Source organism: Ixodes scapularis, unplaced genomic scaffold (genome assembly GCF_016920785.2).
Source record: "Ixodes scapularis isolate PalLabHiFi unplaced genomic scaffold, ASM1692078v2 PGA_scaffold0__279_contigs__length_252992795, whole genome shotgun sequence".
Lineage (NCBI taxonomy): Eukaryota > Metazoa > Arthropoda > Arachnida > Ixodida > Ixodidae > Ixodes > Ixodes scapularis.
The window spans coordinates 207,169,313-207,187,816 of NW_024609835.1; the positions used below are offsets into that span (position 1 = coordinate 207,169,313).

Here is an 18,504-nt window from a genome sequence, read left to right on the forward strand (position 1 = left end):
TCGATATAGCAAGTAGTTCGATATAGCAAAAATATTTTTAAAGAACTTCCAAGATGTGTTCGTTGTAAGGCGACCACTTCTCTTTCTTTCTCATCTCTTCACTTTCGTCTTGCAACAACGCGCTGAAAAGATTTTTTTTTTTTTTTGGGGGGGGGGGGGGAGGGGGTGCAGAGTTTGTTCTGTTAGCTTATCTCTACATCGTAATCGCTTCTCTTCGTGGGCAAATGCTTTCGGACGGACTTGTTTTTTCTGTACTTTCGTGCACAGTATAATTTTTTAGCTTTGTCATCTTCTGAATCGCTTCTTTTCGCTCAATTTTCTTTGCAACTTGAGCTTGTGGAATTTTCTTTCTTTCCTACTTTATTGGGGGAAGGGACAGGCTAGGAGATGATTGCGCGTTCTTGAAAACCTTCGCGGGGGGAAAAAGTTCGATATAGCCAATATGTCGTTCGTTATAAAACATACGTTTTACCTGCATTTCTATTTTAATGTTGCGAGAGTTCGATATCGACAATAATTCGCTGTACGTGGGTTTGTTCTAAACGGGTTTCACTGTATACCCTCTTTGGACGAATATGAACAACACACAATAAGTGTTGTGTTTATTTTCGTTCTTCATACAGTTGCCTTCGAAGCACTTCTCTTGGCGTGTTGCTTTGTGTCGTCAGTGCCACAGCTCAGCCACTAACAGCGTGTAGGTGTCTGATGTCCAAAAATAGGACATTCCTAAGTGGCTTTGCAGAAGTAGTAAAGCAGAGGTTCTCAACCACTTATGCTTCGGGGATCCTTTGTGAGTCGGTGGATATGATGGAGGACCCCGTTCGTTTTGAGGGGAAGGGTAAGGTATAGGCTAATTATGATAATGATTTGATAAATGGGTATAACTAAAGGCTAGCATGAAGCAAACTTCTCTTATTGACATATACACGAGAAAACTCGCCCGAAAATTGTAATGTTTCTTCTCACTGTGAGAAAAGCCAACTTTTATTGCAGGACTTGACTGATACAGCAGGGCTTCGTAGACCTGTGGAATGCCTCCACAAACCCCTATTTGAGAACCACTATACTAAAGCATTGTTTCGTCTTTTATTTATTTATTAATTTTTTTGCACTGTGGCGTTGTGTTTGGCCGTATGTATTAAAAATACAGGGTGTCACAAAAGAAAATTTACACAGTCTTTTTTACCGCAAAAGTAAACTAGTAGGCATCGCCGAACGCTCATTCTCCACCCAAACAATGCGCAAGAGGTCACAACAAGAGGCCAAAGTTTCAGCCTGATCCGATAACTTAATCAAAAGTTATAAGTGATTTTCTGAAAATTTCAATGGGAAAATGGAGCCGATTTTTGCTCGTTTTCGGTTTCTGTTGCCATAGAGCCCCATGTGTTCGAAAATTCTGTCGGCCCCCATTTTCCCGTTGAAATTTTCAGAAAATCAGTTATAACTAGGGCTCCGTGTTTTCGGAGTTTATTTTTCGCAAAATTTGGAGGGTGTTTTTCGGAGCTTATTTTTTAGCGAAAATTCGATGTTTATCGAAGTTTATTTTTCGTAAATCCCCAATTCTCCGAAATTCGAAGGTTAATTTTGCAGTGCTTCCTATTAAAAAATAATAAATAATAACCGGATGCAAACGTATGCCAGATAAAAAATAAAACGCGCTTGTGTCAATTAAGATTTCTTCAGTTGAATTTGGCGTTGGCAATACTAATTTCTCCCATGACAAAAGTCGCACACAAGTGTGGCTTTGATAAACGTCGATACCTTAAAATCAATAAACTGCCCGAGGTAGCCCTAAAGAAGCTCGTAGTCATCCCATATATCTATATCGCGGCCGCGCGAGGTGGAGTGGTTAAGGATGTAATAGAAAAGTTTCAACTGCCCCTCTTCCCTATTTTATACAATCTCTATGGTCCATAGCTTTCACTGTTACCCCCAGAAACATACCCTCTCCTTTCTCTAGATCCCGAACCCCATGACCCAAACTGGGAACCAAAAGAGTGGCTTTTGTTCTGACACGCATGGTACGATGACCTGTTTCCGTGAACCAACCTTGACGAGACAAGTCGCAAGACCCCCTTTTGACAACGGTCCGAGGCTTGAAAGATAATTATGGTGTCACCTTCCCAGGACCATTAAACCCGCGCTGCTCAAACTAAAAGAAAAAAATATATACATTTTTTTTATTGGGGGGGGGGGGGGGGGAGGGGGGTGGGGGGGGGGTGGCATCGGCACTACACAATTCAGAGTTTATCGGATAAATCCGAATTGAGAATAATTTTGCCGGCGGTTGTTTTTCGGAGTTTTTCGGATTTATCCGAAAACATGTGGAACCCTAGTTATAACTTTTGATTAAGTTATCAGATCGGGCTGAAACTTTGCCATCTGGTTGTGACCTCTAGCGCTACCTTTGGGCCGAGAATGGGCATTCAGCGATGCCTACGGTAGTTTATTTTTGCGGTAAAAAAGACAGTGTAAATTTTCTCTTGTGACACTCTGTACTGCACGCATTAAATCACATATATCGTTAAGTCACGTGTGGACGCCCGCCCCCGAGAAATCACCTTTTTGGACTGAATATCCATGACATAAAGATTCCAAAACATCAACCTCCCCCTTAAAAATTATTACTCATTGATGGAACTGTTTACCTGAGTTGCCTGTCAGGATATCATCAGACACTGCATTTCTTTTTTCCGAGTTATTGATAAGTGCTTGCATCTGGTCACCTGATTGTGTCAACTGTTGTTAAATTATAATGATCAGGTTTTTATTGTTCCTACCACTTGCAAATTTTTCAGAGTTAATATAGATTTTGTTTATTCTTTTTTTTTTTTACTCTATTCCCCCCTTCCCCGTTTTTTTTTTTGTAATGCCTTTGGGGGTGCTGAAGGGTATATTGAATAAATAAAAAAGAAATAAATAAATTTTCATTTCTTATGCTGATGCCAGCATGGTAACAGCAGGAGCATTTGCGGAAGATGCAACGCACTGCTATTGCTTTTTTTGTGATGCAACCGTGTGGGGCTCCTACAATGCAACAAAAGCCATTAACCTGTGGTCTATACAGCGCAAGAATTGAACAGTGTGTAGCTAATGAATCATCGGCCACCACAAACAACACATGGACCAAAGAAACATATAAGCTTTGCATGGATCAGCAATTAGCAAACGAAAAAGTGCATGCTCACCATATGCGCTTTTGTTGCCGAATAACAGTGCCTAGTCGCATTGCCTAGCAACCATATTTAGTGAGCGAGAAAGACCAAAGTAGTAGCTAATTTACGAGGCACCTTGGTGTGTGCCAGGTGCTTGCATTATCGAATCACAAATTTACGAGGAGTCACGGGACCGTGAAAATTTAACCAGTGATTCTGTACCTCTAGCCATGAAGTTATCTAGGTTCTATCGAAATTTCATACTTCGACATCCACTGTGAAATTGCCATAAAGTGCACTTCATATTTGCCGCATCGAACGCCATAGCGCAACTTGTCTGCAATTAGGAGTGGACTGCGTTGCAAGGTAGCTTTCTTGCCGTCCGTCGCATGCGTTCGCGTTTTGTACTGCCTTTAGGAGTGCCCTTGCCATCTGCTGCCCTTTACCATTTGTCTGTCCTGTGACGTTTGTGCCCTCTGCTTGTGGTGCAGGACATAGTGACGGAGAGCGCCTCATTTGACCTGGTCGCGTTCATGCCACTACTGCGGGAACGTGTGTACACCAAGAACCACTTTGCCAGGGCGTTCATTGTTTCGTGGGTATGTCATGCGCCTTTCTCGTTTGTTTGAGTCTATGCTCCGTTTCACCTTAGGATGAACCGCAGCAGATGCAACGAGCCATCGGAGCCAACCTGGTGTGAGTGTCGCGTGTAATCATGTGATACGTCTAAGCGTTGAACTGGCTACGATAGCTCAGGGCATCTACTGCGGTCTGTCTTAAGGTGAAGGTGAAATACAATAAGAAAAGCAAGGTTTTATTCCTTTATCTCCTTTTAATCGATTCTGTCAGGGTTGCAGGCAGTCTTTGATGGATCGATTAGCTACAGGAATAAAAAATGAAATTAACTATGCGGACGAGCACATGCAGCCGATGGCTCAAAGGATTGCACAGAGCAATCTTCCAGAAAGAAGTCAGAAAGTATGCTAATTGTGCAGGGCATCAACATGCTGCAGAAATGCATGTAATAGAATCACAATGTGTGTATGTTTACGCAGCTGAAAGTTAGTCGTCATCAATGGGCGTCTGGTGTCTTAGCTGTGGATGAGAAATTTAGCCGGTGCAGTACAACGGCTAGCCTGGGGTCTTAAATGTGCACCACGCAGTAGTGATACATGACCGGATGCCGGCAGGATGCTTATCCAGATCGAAACGGGCAAGGGTGGTGATTGAACCCAGGATTTCTAAGTTCTGCAGTGCAATCTTTCACTCCATGTGTTTCGAGCTGGTGTGCGCCGGCCACTGTTCCCCCGCATGTGTAGTTAATAATCAATGGTCTGAAACAAGCACAAGAAACTGCCTTCAAATAGAAGCGCAAAATAATTCTATGCACAAATTTGTCAGGCGGAGCAGTGCCTTGTTGGCTCTGTTTACATTTACCAGACTTTTTCTTTATAACGTATTCATCTTAAGGGCCCAAGCTTGGGGCATGGAAAGGCAGCAGTCACAGAATTTATTGGAAAGGAACAATAAGTCAATGCAATGAGGCAGAGAAGTCCCCGGCGTTTTCTTTTTAAAGACAGAACTCTGTTGGTGATTTAAGCAATGGGTGAAGGATGATGGTTCCAGTACAGGGATCTAAGGCAGTGGATCTCAACCTCTTATATTGCGGGGTTGCGGGGACCCCTTCCGGATTGGCAGTGGTACAATTACAATCACAAAAGGGTAAATTAAAAAACTAAATGCATAGAAACCAGGGTTGAGGTTCTGAAACAGGGAATAATATCAACTCTACTCACTTGGCACACATGGTTTGATCTCTGTAGCTTTGTGGGACAGCCAACATCAGTGAAAACAAAAGTTTTACTGCTTGGCTTGACTGACGGTTGATGACTTTTGGGACCCCAAGAGGTGCTCAGGAGACCAAAGGGTCCACGAACCCCCATTTGAGAATTGCTGATCTTAGGATATATCAACTGTTGGTATTGCTTCGAGTACTGCCCACTTTGTGCCGATGGTCAAGTGGTGATGGAATGTAAAACGAGGGAAGTTTCTGAAATAATTTTAGGAGTGGATTTGTTTGCGTGGAGGTAAGTCCTAAGAAAAGAATGATAAAGCAGCACGTAGGCAATGGAAAAAGAGGGGCGTTTGTCTCCCCCTTCCTTCCCCCCCTTCCCCCTTTCCCTGGCCCCGTGAAAAAATTTAATTGCCCCTGGTGATAAAATTCTGGCCCCTGAAAAAAGTTCTGTGGTCACTCATGAAACAGCAACATTACTGGTCTGCTTTGTGTGGCCTGAATAGATTTTATTAGTAAAGACTGACCAGGGTGACGCTCACTATGCCCCGTTTCACTTTACGATGAACCAGAAAGGATGCTGCGGTCCATCTGGGTCACTCTATTATCGTGAGCATCACGTGACCTTCGGAAAAAGTGCTGCGATACCTGGTATGCGTAGTCACCCGATGTGTTTGCAGCGTTGGATTGGCTGGGATGGCTCGAAGCTTCCTCTGCTGTCCATCGTAAGGCGGAACAAAGTATAGACCTTCAACTTTGCGAGAGGTTTATACGAGATCAGCTTTAAAACTTGTTGTGCCAGGAGGCATTTGTACCACTGAGGAATTGAATGCAGTTGAACATATGGAATAAGTGGAAGAACACACTAAAGAAGTTTGGTGCAAGCAATCCAAGCAGCTAACCCTAATTGAGCTTGTTACGACAATGAGACGTCTGTTGTACTTAACGCTGAATGGCCATATGCGAAAGGCACATGACTTGGTTCAGCATCTTTTGGACTTGTTCATCTGAGAAATAGTATGTGCTGCGATTCTATGCGTTCCTAGTGTCCCATTCGCCTAAAAAAAAGGTAGAGCAGAAAGAGTAGCTTAAGGGTAAACACAGTAAAGAGTGTGCTGACTTTTCGGATCTCTTTCGGTAGATATAGAATGAATTTAGAGGCTCATGCGATATTGCCTCGGAGGCATGCAATATACTTAAAAGAGAACTGCACTGCATTCTGGATTGAAAATATTTCCAACCTAGTAAAGAAGTTCCCACAGCTTTTTAAAAGGAAAATGACAATTCTATGCGAAAATAATTTCAGGCTCTAGAACGTCCGAGTTCAACTTCAATATTTACCTCACGGTTAGTACAAGTTTTGGTTTTCACTGGAGGACTAATTTTTTGCTTTTGAAGCACAACCCCGGTCAACATAGTCTACCTATTGCCATTGCCAAGCTTGGTGCTCGTATGTATTGAAAACCGAAAAAAAACCAAAAAACAATACTGTCATGGTTTAGAACTTTTCCACTGTGGAAGCAATCTTTGTTTGTTTTAATGTGAACCCGTGTTTGTTGACACTTGCACAACGCCTAATCTCGTTCGCTAACATGTCTTTTTGCCCAAATCGGCAGCGGCTGTCCAGCATGCTATTTAAAAAGTTACTTCTCATCAAAAATAGCCGAGTTTAGCAGCAAAGTCGTATGTTTACTTTTGGATTGCTTTCATATGTAAAGATACCATGTAGCAAAAAGTTGTATCGTTTCTGTTTTAAAAATAGCAATTGTTTTGCCGGTAGTACAAGGGTTCACATCACAAAAAGGTTTCTTTTATAGAAAAATGTATGAGAGTATTACTGCCTGGTTAAATGTATTCCTGCATTTGTATTTACAAATACTTTTTTTTTTTTTTTTTTCAAATGCATTTCTGATATGTATTGCAATACTTTTGTACGGATATATTTCAGTATGAGTATTTTAGTAAAGTTGACATTTGGGCTAATTGGTAGTCTAACATATTGAGGTATTTTGCACTCAAAGAAGAACAGGACAGAAAAGAGCGCCATTTACAACTATGTTTAATAACAAGAAAAGAAACGGAAAGAAAAAACCCAAATGATCCACCACAGATTTGTGCATCTACCACCAGCCCCGTGTGGGGTAAGGCCCGTGTGGGTTGTTCATTGTCTGTTGAAGGAATTCTCTTTCTTTGTTTGATGGCGTTCTGGATTCTACACTAATACAATTCCTGTCCTCACAAAGGATATGGAAGGCCTCCAGTACCTCGCGGGTCAATTTGTCTTTGTTCTTCCCCAAGATGTTGGTCTCGCCGAATAATGGCCTGCTCTTGCACTCCTACAGTGGATTGGAAGATTTCTACCCACTGTAGCCTTCAAAGAGTAATCATGCTCCCGGAGTCAATCATTGAGGCATCTGCCCATTTGGCCTATGTAGCTCTTGCCACACGAAAGTGGTATCTTATATACGACGCCCAAAGCACATGAAAGGAATGGACCTTTTACACATTCCGACGGCACCAGGCGGTGGCTGCACAAACTAAAAATCGAGGAAGTGACCTACCTGCTCTACCAATTGATAATGGGAGCTACACTACCTGTTATTTAGCTCTGTGAGCTGCGGCGCATCCTCAATGCGACTTTAAAGAGGGCATCCGTGGCGTTCACCCAAACATTGTGTTTTTCTTTCCATTCACTTTCTTTTTTTGTGTAACACAGTTAGTATATATATGCTGCAATTACGTGTTCTACTTGCTGATCCACAGCCTCCTTCCGAATTCCCTTGATTTTTCGTGCCGACTTCCACCGCTTGGCAATGGGTGCTCGCGCGTGTGCAAAACGCTTCTCGGAAAAGGTCCATTGCTTGCATGCTTCTTGGTGCACTTGTGTTTCGTGGGACCCTCACCATGCACATTCACTCTAGGGCAAATTTGACTCATTGTTTTGTGGTGCTGAAAAAACTACCGTAATCTCCCAAGTCATCGCCCACCTTCCTGCCACCTGAAATTCATACAAAAAAGTGGGGTGGGCCATGTGTCGGTGGGTGAGCATAAAAGGTTTAAAAAATATGAATAAATAAAAAAAGCCTATTTTCTCGTGCATACTTAGTGCGGCTGCAGAAGAGATACACTAAACTCAAAACTCAAATTAGTTTTATTGTTTTATACAAAAATTGGTCACGAAAGAATGTTTTACTATTGCAAAGTCCGTTGCTTGCTTACGCACCATGAACACCGCCAATCGGCATACAGCGCGAATGTTTGTTCTGTGGAAGCACATTACACTGCTTTGTTCCCCACCTTAAACAAAAGAAAAAAGAAAAAGGTTACAAGAATATAGAAAAACCAACCAGGTGCAATGAGCGAGCAAGCAAGCGGACCAAAGAAGTGACGAAGAGCAGTGCTGGGAAAGCCGGCGATCGCGTTGGCAAATACTTTGGCGTCAGGCCAAGTCGGGTGCCTTGTCAATCACAAGCTCTTGCTCAACTTTCTTGTTTGGTGCATACATGCGTGTTCGCTGTCAATACGGGTTAAAGCGGCGTTGCTGTGCGGCCACAAACACTGAGTTTGAAATGGGACGCTCTACAAACGTCTGTGTCCGGTGTTCCAACAAAGCTTTATTTACCCCCCACTGGCTTTGTATTAAACATTGCAAAACCGCCGTCCGCGACGTGCCGGGAGAAGAAGCGGGTCCGCTGCGACCTTACTTCGGCGGAGACAGACTTTCACTTTACACTCCGCGGTTGCATTCCAGGGTATGGGGTGTTCCCTTACTGTGTGATCCCTAAATGGGTTACTGCTTGTTTTATCTTTCCAACTTTTTTTTTTTAAATGCAAAAGCATTAAGTGTGTTATGGAGCGAGCTAACGTTATCAATTTCAAGTGCAAAAACGGCACCTAGTTTCCCCGATCCCAAAGGAGCGAAGTAAAGCGGATGGATTTCACCTTCAGTTTCATGGGCTGCTGCGCGCTGACGGGGGAACATTGGCCGCTGCGTTTGTGAGTTTCCACGACCGCTCACCCCCTGGCGCTGCGTGTCCATCAGCACGCCATTAACACGAAGCGTCCAAGGTCAGCGTGCCCAGGCGGGCATGTGCGCTGACCGGCAACGAAAAGTATGCAGCAGACGAAAAAGGCAGCGGACGAGCGACTTGCACGCTTTTAAATTCACAACTCATAAGAGGTGCTTAGGTATACCTCTAGCTTTTTTTTTTTTTGTCGAGCAATCTTTTTCAAAGCAAAAAAAACTTTTATTCTGTTATCTCCATCGTTTTCTTCTCGCACGGATACACTACGACTTCGGGGCCGCTAGTGGAGGAAATATGTAAACAAAGAGAAGTGTCTTCCTCTCCTTAGCTTTACTTTGTCACGACGTCCTCGAACTGCAAGGTCCGCAGCCGCGTCATTCGGGTACACGCGGGTCGCAGAGTCAGCGTTGGGGTATTTGAAGGGGTGGGTGATGACTCCGTGTTTTCTTGGAAATCGATATTCGCCCAAAAAGTGGGGTGGGCGATGACACGGGGATAGGCGATGACTCGGGATATTAAGGTAGCGGCTTGCAACATTTTTTAAATTATGGGAGATCCTGTGCAGGTACGGTATTACCACTGGCCTTGTTTTCTCGACATTAGTCTTGTTGTTCTGAAAGCCTTTTGCCTTCTTCACCAGAGCATTTGCCACATCAGCCAATAGGGCTGACGAATAGCCGGATTTCCTTAGCCTCCCTACTTGCATACTGAAGCTGGCTGCCATAGTATAAAGGCAGAACTTTTTTAGTGTCTAGCCCAGACACCATAGAGCTATACCCCTCTTGATGACTTCTGAGTGGGCCGAGCCATAGTCTACAAAGCCTTCCTTGGATCGTGGGCAGTACGACCAACAAACATGGGTGTCATCCAGGTGAAGCGGAAGGTCTAGGAACTGAAGTACATTTTCTTTGGGCACCTCAAATGTAAACCTAAGGCCACCTCTGTACTCTGCAAAGGTTTCCATAATGTCTGCTACTTGTATGTCCATATGTCCTCCCTCTTCAAGAATTACCAGGAAGTCATCAACATAGCTGGCGACCTTGTTCACTTCTTTGCTTCCAAGCGCACTTTCTATCGCACAGTCCACTACCCCCAAGTAGATGTCACTAAGGACTGGGGCGGCGCAGGATTCCAGGTACATGTACACGTCATTCTCAATATGGCGACACACCGCAGGCTGGGCTACGCGATGGCGGCGCACGACGAACTGACGTTGCAACGAACGTGGAGCCGCTATTTTTTATGAGTGCTTCGTGATGCCAGCCAATTGATCTTCAAGTGCAGAACATTGAGCGGAAGAGATATAAGTGTGAGACAATCACACGACAAACAATTCATGCAAGTTTGTCGTCGTCTGCATCACACGCCCGAGTAGCGGAGGAAAAAAAAATGCTGTCGTGTGTAGCTTGTGATTTTCGGTAGTGAGATTCCGTGCTCGTGTTTCAATTTTGGTTTTGAGCAGTCGAGTTTTTTGGCTTTATTAACAATATAGTACTTGACTCTGCAGCAAAATATTGATTGGCTAGTCTCCTGGCAACCATGTAAATTGCCTGGCAAAAAATAAGAAAAATGAATTTTGGGGTGGTGTCAGTGTCCCTTTAGTCTGCACACATATTGTGTGTGCTCAGCACCCATGCCTGTGGCTTTTTTGCGCAAACACTGCTCGTGCTCACGGGCGATGTCTTCTTTGTCCAGGTGTCAGTGATGAACTCTGTTCCGGACATTGACATGCTCATCTTCCTACCCGAGATCTTGGACGGACTCTTCAACATCCTCGAGGATCCTTCTGTGGAGCTCAAGAAGATGTGAGTCTGTGAAGTACCACTACCGTAGAAAGATCAAGATCCGAAAGTCGCCTGTCCCGTCTTCCTAGCTAAACATCCTTAGGGTAAAAATGCTATAACATTAGCCATCCTGTCAGTTAATGCGACATCCAATGGGACTTCCCACAGCTGCCGCCTGATGAAAATGCTAGGCCGTGCCTTCCCTTAGATCATCGTAATACCCCGATAGATAGCCCACATAAGATCAAAAGCAGATCAGGTAAAAATTAGGAGTAAAATAACTTTCGGTGTGCAATGAGAAAAAGTTGCAAAGTAGTACTATAGTTTTTGATTCTGGTACTTGCGAAACTTGAGATCGCAGAGAGGAGCGACGAACCAAATTGGACTGTCGTTCTCAGTCAAAAACTCTCTCGCCATGGCTAAGTAACACCATTTCTGCTGAGGTGACCTTTGGCCAGGGTCCTGCAATTACTAGAAGTGGGCTATCTTTCGGTGTTTTTTGAAAAATATGAAAAATTGTTTAAAAAATATGGGTGGGTTATATTTTGGAAGTATTGCAGTAAGCACATATTTTTATGAGTGTTTTTCAATGAGAAAATTGTCATAAACGAGCATCATCACAAGCTTCTCATTGAACATTATGAAGGAGTACGCTGGGAGCGCTACAGACAATCAGGTTATATATATAAAGTTTATACTATATAATATTCAGGCCCCAGCAGGACTCGAACCAGGGTAGGTACGGTGGCGGTTGGATATTGTAGCCACTGAGCTACTAGCACAGCTGGTCTGGAAGGGTAAATGGTTTTATTTGAATACTAATGTACCGGCGACAGCCTGGCACTTATAAAGATGACATCTGCACGGTGAAATCGCTGCTTGAAGTCTTGAATCAATAGTGATCCACCGAGCACTGGTTCGAGCAAGAGCAGGAAAGGTGTTTCTTGATGAAATGCCAATGGAAAGAGCATTGGCACAGAAAAGAGATATTCTAGTCGCAACTCGATTGTGGAAATTGAATGTGCCTTAAAACTTCGTAAGAACACCCATCCAAAATAAAGAGGTAAATGGTGAAAACATGGAGTGGGCTATCTTTAGAGATGCAACAGCAAAACTTCATAAAATATTAGTGATAAACATCGGGGTGCCTGTTACAAACCACATGACATGGGAACTGATACCGGTAGATTTTGGGCACGCCGAATTCGCATTTCACGATGCGATAAACATGCGGGAATTCGCTAAAAACTCGTGTGTCATGGGAAAGAATATAGCAGATTCTGGACCCAGCGGATTTACGGTGCACAGGACGCGCGAGAACCCACCACAAACTCGCATCTCACGGGAATGGATAGCACAGATCGCGGAAGCAGCAGATTAGAATTTCATAGAACAATAAACACGTGGGAACCCGCCACAAACTTGCCTGTCACAGGAACCAATATCGCACGTGCAAGTCATAGACGAAGATGTGGGAACCTGCTACGAACTCGCTTGTCGCAAAGGCCGGTACAGCGGCTTGACGAGATTTCTGTCGGGCAGTGCGTGATATTCGACGGGAATCAGGGTGGTGGGCGATGTTTTGCAAGTTTTATCTCACGGATATTTAGTCCGAAAAATGGGATGGGCAATCTCTCAGGGACGGGCGTCTTTACGGGATTTTACGGTAGCGGTGTAGGAACGAGTAGGGGTGTGCGAATACTTGAATATACGAATTCGAATTGAATAGGAAGTTCCCGAATAATTCGAATCGCGAATCAATTCCTAGTATTCGGTCACTCGAATATTTGATATGTTCGGCCAAGAGTAAAGCTATACGTCCTACGTAGTACGACTCGACTGGAAATGGCTATACACACTATGTGGAGAGCTCATGCCATTTGGGTCACCCTTTTCGAACGGCACGTGTATCACTGGGGAGTTTGTTAACACACACCCCCGCCTGCGTTCACGCCGCTTCGCGGCAACAGTATGCAGCTGCTAATTACAAAGCTTAACCAGTGCACGTCGCTTCGCGACGTCCAGCCGGCAACCCAAACCCCGCTGTCCCCAATTGCACCTCCGGAAAATGAGTCCCATACCATTTAGTTCTGCGAAGTTCCATCGGCAACATTAGTTTTTTTCAGTGTTTATCGGAAAAAATTGAAGTCAGTAGATGGACCCCTTACATGTCAGTAGGTCACCCAAACAATCAGTAGATACCAAAAAACAAATATTCTTTTGCGTTCCAGACCGGTACTCCACCGATTTCTTGAGCTACCTCAACTAACTACCTTTCTGGTATGCTATTTAGCATCGCGAAATTCATAATAGTGAAATCGGCAAATGAAAATGGTGCAAAAACCAACATTCAAATATTCGCGCACTTTTCAGTGCCGTGACGTCAGTGGCAGGCAGGCTTGCCAGTCGAGCAAGTAGTCTAAAAATAGAATATGCCAATCATTTGTTCCGTGCTGGAGCGAGGATACGGGAGCGAGCTTCCAAAGCACTCATTTGACACCAAGAAACTGCTTCAAATCCGTTGGGAACAACTTCTGTTGTCCAAAAAGTCAACCCCTGCCTTCCACTGACGTCACTTTGTTGTTGTTGCCAGTAGAGACTTTCAGTTTGAAAAACATGGTGAAGACCAAAACTGTAAATTGCATATCTTCGCGAAGAAACAATATTTTGACCTAATATTTGGGATACTATTTTAGCAATGTTTGTTGGTTAGTTTAGCAAAATTTCAAGCGAATCGAAGACAATGAAAAAAACGGTGGAGTACCCCTTTAAAGGACACATGCAAAGGAAAAAAGCATTTTTTTTAAACAGGTTAGATGGAAAAAGAATGTCATAAAACGATTTTACAACAAAGAAAAAAATTTTAAGAGCTATATTTACGGCGCCATATGAATTCGTAATTGGCGCCCGCGGTCGCCGCAGAAAAGTGGCCCTTATTTATCACGTGACTGGTCTTTATTTATCACGGGGTGCTTGCGCCCTTTCAAGAGCTTCCTATGGCCTCTAAAAGTAACTTATTCATCTTTGTTTGAAGTATAACAAAAAAACTAAGATTAATAAGTAACTTTTAGAGCCCAAAGAAAACTCCTGAAAAAGCGCAAGCAGATGTGATAGACCTTTGCGCCGGTCAGGTGACGGCGGCGGCGCCCCGGAGCAGACAAACTTGTGCGGCGACGGCGGCGCGGAGAAACGCATTGTAGCAGCGTTGCACAACGCTCAGCGTGCAGCGGCGCAGTGACTATGCGGCGGCGGCGCACAGGCCTACCACGTGACCAGCGGCGACTCCCGCTGGCGCCAACTACAAATTCGTTTTGCGCCATAAATATAGCTCTAAATATTTTTTCTTTTCATTGTAAATTCGTTTTATAAAATTCTTTTTCCATTAGCCTGTTTAAAAAAAAAGCTTTTTTCCTTTGCATGTGTCCTTTAATAGATAATATATCATAAGAAATATTATACTGTTAAACACACATAGAAATTAGTTGTGTTTTCTGCTTGTTACACATTTGGGTTTTTTTTTCTATTTGATTTTTATTTCTCAGCGGCCATTTGCACATCGCATCCCTTACAGAAAGCAGAATGCTTACCTTTAGTACTTTTTTCACATAGTATTATACTTTCCTATGTACTTTTTCTTTTGGAGGGGGCCGGTGGGGTGCGGTTGCCGCTATCTGAAGGGTCACCGCTCATTATCGTACGTGGACGAAACCAGGCAAAACCAAAATCGAATCGGTTTCGTGAGAAAGCGTGTACGCGGCTGCGTTGCCTGTGTACGGCTTTGGGTGGATAGCTGAATGAATCGAGGGATACGTAGATACATATGTATAGTTTCGTTTTTAATAATTTTACATGAGCTTGGGGGGGGGGGGGGGGGGGGGGGGTCGTTGTGTGGATATTTATACAGCACGTAGTTGGTCATCCATTTTAAAGTTGCGACGAGTCTTTCCCTGTAGATGAGCAATTTAGCCAGTGCAGTACAGCCGCTAGCCTGGGGTCTTTAATGTGCACCACGCAGTAGTGATACTTGACCGCATGCCGGTACGATGCTCACCCAGATCGAAACGGGCGGGGGTGGGGATTGAACCCAGGATTTCCTGGGTTCTGCAGCGCGAGCTTTTGCTCTACGTGCTCCGAGCTGGTGCGCGCTAGCCCATTCGGCCACCGATCCCCCATGCGCTTGCTGGCTAATACGAGAGCCAGTGCTTTAAACTGCATATTGTTATTTCCTTAGAAAAGGTTCTTCTATCTATAACAAAAAAAAAGAGTCAGTAAATTTTCTTTTTTATCAGGGAATCAGCAGACGCTGTGCGAAATCGGTAGATCTGAGAAATCGGCAGACCTGGCAAAATTATTCGGAACTGCAAGCCAAAAATTCTGATTCAAAACGAAACGGAACGCAAAAATAGTGTGCCTCTATTTGAGAGGGTTCCCAACCTTTCGATAGTCGCGTTTGAATTACGAACTGTGAATTACGAACCGCATTTGAATTATGAAAAGACGAAAGCGCCGATCGGGCAGGCAAAGTATTTGGGGCAGGCGTCGTCGCTCTTCCGTTTGCTCGCCTTCTTTCCACGTGACTACACAACACATGCGCACTTTCCACCTATCTACGCAGGAGCCGTCTCCGTGGTATCAGTTTCGCTTACTCCTTCTTTTAAATCTGGGCTCTTCAAAACAGAATAGATGGACGGAGGAATGGATGCATAGCGGCAGTTGGGCAGTGACTTGCGCCACCTATCCACATGTTTTTTTCTTTCTTACTTTAGATTAAATTGTTTAAGCCTGTTTACTCAGATTTAACAGCTACCTGTTTATTTATATAACTTAGAATTCCGGGTGCCCTTTTTCTCCCTCGAAATTGAGACCAAATATCACAAAATGCCCCTTTCCTGAGATATATAAATATAAGAAAAGGACATGTCGCGGTGTTAGGTAGGCCCGCAGGGCTGTAACTTTTAGTTTTTTGTGACGCTTCGGGCAGAAAGATTATGTTTCACAATAAAATTGGATCTTTAATGCCTAACGTCCATCAACAGCTGCTTTTCTTTTTTTTTTCACCAGAACTTTTATACATTCGAGTTTTTGTTCCGTACAAGATGCGTATCCTGCACCAGGTGCATACTCTACACATATAATCATCTCATTCACAGCACACTTTGAAAAATTTCTAGAAATAAAATCGCTATCGTAGAAAAAGTAATACTAGCTGGTGGCAAACTTCTTGCTTTAATGTGAAGAACAATACCCACAATGCATCCTAGACTAAAATTAAATTGCGAAGAGTTCAATTATGACAAAAATTACATCCCAAAACTAAAAAAAAAAAGATTGTAAAAATTTGTTTCAGAAAAAAATTTATTTTCATGAGGGAGTAGACTTTTTTAACTGTGAAGTAGTCTATCTTGTTCTCCAGAAAATAGTAGTCCCAGAGAAGCTTGAATGATGTCCCTCTGTGTTGAGAATGTCAAACGATAGCTTTCCTAAAACAAGAATTCCTGCCAAAAAGTGAAACTGAGAAAAATGGGTTTGAAGTCTCAGCTTGTTTTATTTTTTTATTTTCGGACGATGCCAGAAACTTGAAATCCATCTGATTCATTAGGGGCACCTTCAACTACATGAGCATCGGGGGTGGAGCGTTGAGGCCCCCGAAAAGATTCGTGAGCTTTGTGAAACTGATGCCACAGTCTCTTTCAACGACCCAAAGACGCACCGCGAGTTTGTTCTATCGAAACTTTCCGATTGATTGTGAGTGCAGCGTTGCGACAATGTCTCCGCAAGTTGAGCTATATTTAGCCAATTCCTTCTTCTCGCAAGCTCAGTAGTTCTCCGTGGCACTTGGGGCAGAATAAAATTGCAACAACGGTTTGCATGGCGGGCAGATTGAGGAGCCGATAGCCGTCCAGGGGCTTTTCAGGGGGAACGTCATTCGGCTCCGGTTCGTCCGTAGTCCTCGCGTTGAAATGGAGCAGGCTGAGCTCCCTCTCGGATGCGGTCAGCACATCCGATTCGGAGGAGACATGAAGCCGATCAACTTTCGGGGATGAAGCTGTAGGCTCCGATGTCCGCAAAGCACCAGTTGAGCTTGAAGATTGTGACGACGGTGGCGGAGACGGGTCCCCGTCTCTTGCGAGGAGTCCTGCTGATCGACTTCTTAGTTTTCGCCGTCGAGAACGCCGGCCAAAGCTACTGCAAGTGCTAACTTTAAAAGGAGGCATTCCTCGGCAGAAAAACTTTTGGGAACAAAGAGGGAAAACGAATCTAAACAGCGGCAAACTAGCGACACTATCAGAAGCGAAAAAAGCTGCGGATACCACGTGCAAGAGGCGAACAAAGAGCTACTTCACTGTAGGCGGCCAATCGTGAGCCCTGTTTTGGGTTGCAACCAATGGGATTGCTGGTATCATAGTTCCCACGTTTATTCTGCTTGTATGTACGGGGTTCTCCCGAACCACAGATAGCCTCCAACATAGCAAGCTTCTATGGGCAGAAACTAGAAGAAACTGCGCTTCCAAGGAGGGTAAGATATCTCGGCTGCATCGAACAAGCGCAGAGTAGGCCTAATTTGAAACTGCCGAACTTCGCTGTCTGCTCGCTCGGCGGGTCGCTGTCTGCTCGTTCGGTGGGCTGGGCAAGCTTTTTAAGAAAACCTTCCCATCCGTGCCGGTCCGGGCTTCGAACGTCGTGCTGCGCTGCTACTCGTGCCAGCTTTCCCGTGTCCAAAGCATGGCCGAAGTCAGCATGCGTTTTGGCGACAAGGATGCACTCCTGCCCTTTTTCGTAACAAAGGGGTTATCGCCAATGCTCGTGGTGAAACCTGGATGCAGCCTCGGAGAATTCGGATGTCGGAGTCCAAGGAAGCTGCTGTCCCTGCAGTGGCCGCTGTGCCAAGCCTAGTGCACGACTTCGAGGGGCTGTTCAAACCAGGTGTGGGCACCTTTCTGGGCACTGAGGCAAGACTGCACGTTCCTGCCGTTGCCCGTCCCAAATTTTTCAAACCACGGCCTCTGCTCTTTGCACTCAAGCATAAAGGGACGCAAGAGGTGCACTGCCTGCAGCGAGAAGGCGCGCCGGTAAAGACCTCTGCATGGGCTGCACCCATCGTGCCTGTGCTGAATATCTGCGGGGATCTTAAAGTCACCATCAACCCAGTGGCAGAACTTGAACAGTACCCCTTACCCCTTATCGATGATTTGTGGGCGTCACTCTCTGCTAGAAAGAAATTCTCCAAACTGGTCCTCAGAGATGCATGTCAGCAGGTGGTCCTGGACAAAGACTCCCGGAAATGGCCTGGTCGGGCATGGTTTAGTCAAGCATGCCCATGCCTGACCAAACATCCGACTGACCATATGACAGGACAGAAAGACGGCCGAATCCGATCAGGAACGGGTCGATCACTGTGTCCTGTGAATTCACATGAGGCCGTGATCGGCTAGCGTCCGATCGGGTTCGGCCCTCTTTTCGGCACGGCCTACGACCGGTCAGACTTTTGGTTGTGCATGGGTATGGCGTGAAGGCGCCCAATGGTTTTCACCTGTTGGGTGCAATAAACAACAACAAAAAAAAAAAGTGCTTCCAGCAGGCCATGGATGGAGGCTGCCACACGGATGGTAGAAGGGCATTAGCCTCCGGGGGAAGTCTGCCGAGAAGGTTGTCATGTGGACAGACCTGTAAGTGACCAATATGGGCACCAAGAGAATAAATTGTAAACCAGTATTGTACATCTCTTGTACTATACATCCGTCATAAAA

At 44.6% G+C, this 18,504-nt stretch overlaps 1 protein-coding gene across 2 annotated transcripts in view; it reads left to right on the forward strand.

Moving 5' to 3' along the window:
• Positions 1-18,504, forward strand: part of LOC121836081 (protein VAC14 homolog) — a 103,051-nt gene that overhangs the window by 24,026 nt on the left and 60,521 nt on the right. For both annotated transcript variants that reach the window (XM_042290779.1, XM_042290782.1), the window contains exons 5-6: positions 3,647-3,754; positions 10,668-10,777. In XM_042290779.1, the coding sequence (XP_042146713.1) occupies positions 3,647-3,754; positions 10,668-10,777 (218 nt within the window). The remainder of the gene's footprint in view (positions 1-3,646; positions 3,755-10,667; positions 10,778-18,504) is intronic.